We start from the raw sequence: 4,542 nt of genomic DNA on the forward strand, positions 1-4,542 counted from the left end.
TTTTTTTATTTTGGTGGTTACGAGGTCGGTCGAATTGTCCAATCCAGTTTTGAGATTAGGGTAGAGAATATAACATAAACTATAAGGGTTTAGTGAAAATAAAGTTTGAAATGCATTTAGGAGGTTTTAGGGATTACACAAAGGAAATTTGAGATTTTTGAGATGACGAAAAGTATTTTTAATTTTAACATGAAAATTACTTTGCACATGGACTATTCAAAACAAATACTCAATATATTCATGGACAAAACTTTATTTTATTTTATTAAAAGTACTTCACTAAAAAATACGACTTTTTGTATGTGAAAGACTTGTAATATTAACTGAAAGACTGCCAAATTTTGTGAAGATATACCCAATATATATATATAGAGAGAGTTATAAGTATTAAACTTATGTAAACTTTAAACGAGTACAGAAGGTCACATGACATCAGATTGACAGACCCCATGTTGGAAGAGTTAAAGTAAATAGAAAATACTCGTGTGTATTGTACTAATGATAAATTCACCATTTAGTTCCAGTTACTCATTGTTGTGACTTCTGTATGTATATCACGTGTGCTTCCATGTTTATTTCCAATACTATATGTCTATTGAATTTTAAGAAAAAGTGTTACTATATGTGTAATGATTCTACTGTGTATAGATTAAATTATGTTTTGTTATTTAGAGAGTTGCTGAAACAATCCCAGCCATAGTACAGGGTGTAAGGAGTACAATGAAGGAACCAGATAATGCTTACAATCAGCTTTTCTTGATAAATGCTGCTGAACAGATGATCCAGGTAAGTTTATAGGTCCTTAAAATGGATCACTTTTTTAATATTCCATTGTAATTATGTTTTTAATTTCCTATTAAAGCCATATGTTGTATCTTGGCTCATTTGTATAATTGTATTTTTTTATTCTGACAGCCAACTATTAATATGATTTCGGCATCAAAAGCTGCTCTTCCAACAATAACGAACCCATCCTCAGCTACACAACTGAACAATACTTCCAGAGACATGGCCAGTGCTCTAGCAGAGCTTCGTAGTGCACTAGCAAAGGTAACAACTTAAATTATACTGTTTTATGAAAACCATTTCTTTTCAAAAGAATGAATTAGTATTCCTTATATTTTCAAACCAGTGTAATCAACTCTGTTTACCATCTAGTTATTATTAAAGGGCAGAATTTGAAATATCCTTTGTAAACTTTTTAGAATATTTTTATCTAATTTCTCACAGACATTTGTATTCTATTCATGGATTATCTTTATAACAGAATTTATAGTGTTTTACACAAACAAGAATAATTATGGTTAAAAATTTTGTTTCATTTGTATTATAGTTTATTGATGCTGAAAATATTGATAAAACACAATTGTTTGAATTTTCTAATAAAAACTGTGAAATAGACAAGAAGACTATAACAGAATAATGTTTTGTTGTTGTCTTGTATTTGATGGTTTTAAGTAGTTTTTGTTCTTCAGGCACAAGAAGCATGTGGAACCCTTGAACTTGACAATGCCCTTGACCTTATTAACAGCTTGAATGATGAACTGGAATCTTTCAGGAGAGCTGTAAAATCTTTTGAATTGAAACCTTTGCCTGGAGAAACTGTGAGTTTGTTTTTCTTTCCTGAAATGAAAACAAGTTAAATTAATTCTTCAGAAACTGATTAATTTTATATTCTTTAGTAAACATTTCATACTTATGAATTACATGACTTTAAGAGAGAAGCATTACAGCTTGACATCCTAGTAGCTTATTTATTGTTTACTGACAAAAATAAAATTTTGCAAATTAAGCTGGGAGTAGTAGAAACAGTTTATCCAAATATGCAGGTTGAGTTTATATTTATGAAAAGCATAAGTTATTTACTTCATAATATTAAAATAAATTTACAAATTATCTTGCCATTTTCCATCTCTTTATAACCTTTCCCTATAAAATGGTAGTTCAAGGAATCCTAACAATTCTGATGCAGTATGAACTTGTTGAAAAGTTTGTACTACTATGAATACTGGATTTCCTATAGACATAACTGAATATCTTTTAAATTGAAAATAGAGAGAGAAAAAAACCCTGTTTGATAGGAAATTATTATTTATCAGCATTGGAGTCCACTTGAGCCCTTACTTTGGCATCTCTCATATTTTCTTTAATACCTAAGCAATTCTAAAATGAAAGCTTTAATATAAAAGAAATGTTTAACGATTAAAAAGTAATTGGCAAGAAATAGATATGAAAATATATCATTACTAGAAAAGAGAGAGAATAAACTTATTGAGGTATAGCTTGTATAATCATATGTTCGATCAAAGATTTATGAATATGGAGTAATTTTTAAAGCAAGCTTTATTCACTTTTGTATAACTTCTTGTCTAATTTTGAAACTTACTAAAACCTGGGTTATACATCACCTGTATTTCCCACACTTTGTGATGTATATGTGCAGGAATAATTGGAGTTTCTTTTTATATGCTACTAAAACATAGGGTAAGAATATATTTTTAGTCATGGACAAAATCCAATATTTTGACAAGAACTGATTTTTAACAGAGTGAATCATCAGCTCTTCGGCTGGGAAGTACCTCCAAAACAGTTGGTTCCTCAATGGCACAGCTTCTTACAGCTGCATCACAGGTATTGTATTAAAGTATAATTTGTTGACTGTAATGTATTGATCCTGCTGAAATATTAACAGTTATTTTTCATCTTTAGAAGGACTTCATTTTGGATTTTACATCACATTTTTAAACTCTTGGTCCGATTGCAGAATTAATGTTTTTTGTAAGTTGTTCTCTTTTTTTGAAAGTTGTTATGAATAGTAACTTACAAACTATTCATTTCTTCAGCCTCATCAGACTAAGAAATTTATGTCCAAGAGTATTAAGTTATGTAGTGGGCAAATATTAATATTTGGACTCCTTTTTCAGGGCAACGAAAACTATACAGGACTTGCAGCAAGAGACACAGCTAATGCTTTGAAGATCCTCACTGGAGCGGTAAGAGGTGTGGCTGCCACTACTTCAGAACAGGACGTTCAATTGAAAGTCATTGATAGTGCCCAGGATGTGATGTTCAAGTCTGCTCACCTTGTTGAAGAAGCTCGAAGGTCTGTCCAGAACCCTGCTAACCCAGAAAACCCACATAGACTGACACAGGTAAACAAAATCTTTTCTCATTTTGAATTTCTTTTATGGTTTTTCAGATATATGTTTTGTTTTACTTAATTTTACTGTTTCATTGCCCCTTGAACCATGTCTATATAATAATTCTACCACACAGGTTTTTAAATCACTCAGCAAATGCATAGCTCATGCTACTGTATTGAATGATGTAACATATGAGCATACCTTGTGAATATTTTTTTTTTTCAATATCTTACCTAATCTAACCCTATCTAACTTACTGAATTTCTACTTTTTACATTTAAGGTATTTTTATAATAATTAACCAGCAAACCTATGGGTGTATGGCCCACACTTACATGGCTGCTATAATGCAAGTTTAATTTCTTTAATCAAATTTCAAGTGGCAATTAGTAGGTCTACTTATTTATGTTCTCTAAACTAAATCAATGTCAAATTTGGGGTTTACTTTTGGGGAATCACTGTAAATGTGTTTTCATAAAATACATGGGTTCCGTAAAGGGTTGAGTGAAAAGTTTTACCTTGGGACTGTTACAAGTTGTTTGGTACCATTTAGAAGTCTATGCAACCAGTGGTTTAGGAGGAGTTATGTGACTCACATTATTATAGATAAAAACAAGAAATATAGTACATACGTTTGATTTTTTTTTTACTGTTGGTTGCCAATTAAATTTAAGCCTACTTTTTTATAATGATGGCACTTGTACTCTAAATGATTATTTTGTTAAATAATGCACATAAGAATAGAGAATAATAACACACACAAAGCAAACAATGTCCTATAACTGTTATAATTTAACTGGCTTTCAAGACGAGAGAAGCTTAAAATATTTTGCTTAGCTTCTTGATCTGAACACCATGAGATAAACTTTCAAATTGAAGACAAAATTGAAAGTGCTCTGTACTGAGAATTGTACATTTGATAGATTAAAATTTTGCCTTTCTATTAGTTTTAAATGATTTAAAATATCAGAGAGAATTAATGACAATTTGTGATAGAGGGGATGTGACGGGTGGGCGTGGCAAGTGGGTCTGATTTTCTAGTTTGTTACTCTGTAAACGAATAAGATTAAAGACTATAAAAATTTGACTTTGCCTTAGTAATATCTATGTTATAATGAGTAATTTATGTTAAATTTGTACTTCAGAGAAGGTTGATAAATAAATTAGAGGAGGGGAAACTTAGAGAACAAATGTCACAATTCTCATACTAGACAAGATTGAGGATTTTTTTAAAATATGTCCTTATAAAATTGAGAAATTAAAACTAGTATAATATTAAAATTTGATTTATTAACTATGTTTTGATGCCAAGTTTATTTGTATATGTTGATAATAAAGTAGTTTAATTAAATTTTGAATGTACCATATTTTTCGAAATATAAGATGCACCCTTATTTTG

General features: G+C 30.1%; 1 protein-coding gene across 1 annotated transcript in view; it reads left to right on the plus strand.

Annotated features, from left to right (window-relative positions):
* LOC106463224 (talin-1-like) overlaps positions 1-4,542 on the plus strand; it is a 97,403-nt gene that overhangs the window by 46,508 nt on the left and 46,353 nt on the right. The window contains 5 exon segments of the mRNA XM_022390665.1: positions 673-786; positions 916-1,050; positions 1,476-1,604; positions 2,548-2,631; positions 2,925-3,152. Coding sequence (XP_022246373.1) covers positions 673-786; positions 916-1,050; positions 1,476-1,604; positions 2,548-2,631; positions 2,925-3,152 — 690 coding nt within the window.

The sequence above is a fragment of the Limulus polyphemus genome, unplaced genomic scaffold, assembly GCF_000517525.1.
Source record: "Limulus polyphemus unplaced genomic scaffold, Limulus_polyphemus-2.1.2 Scaffold1351, whole genome shotgun sequence".
NCBI classification, from domain to species: Eukaryota; Metazoa; Arthropoda; class Merostomata; order Xiphosura; family Limulidae; genus Limulus; species Limulus polyphemus.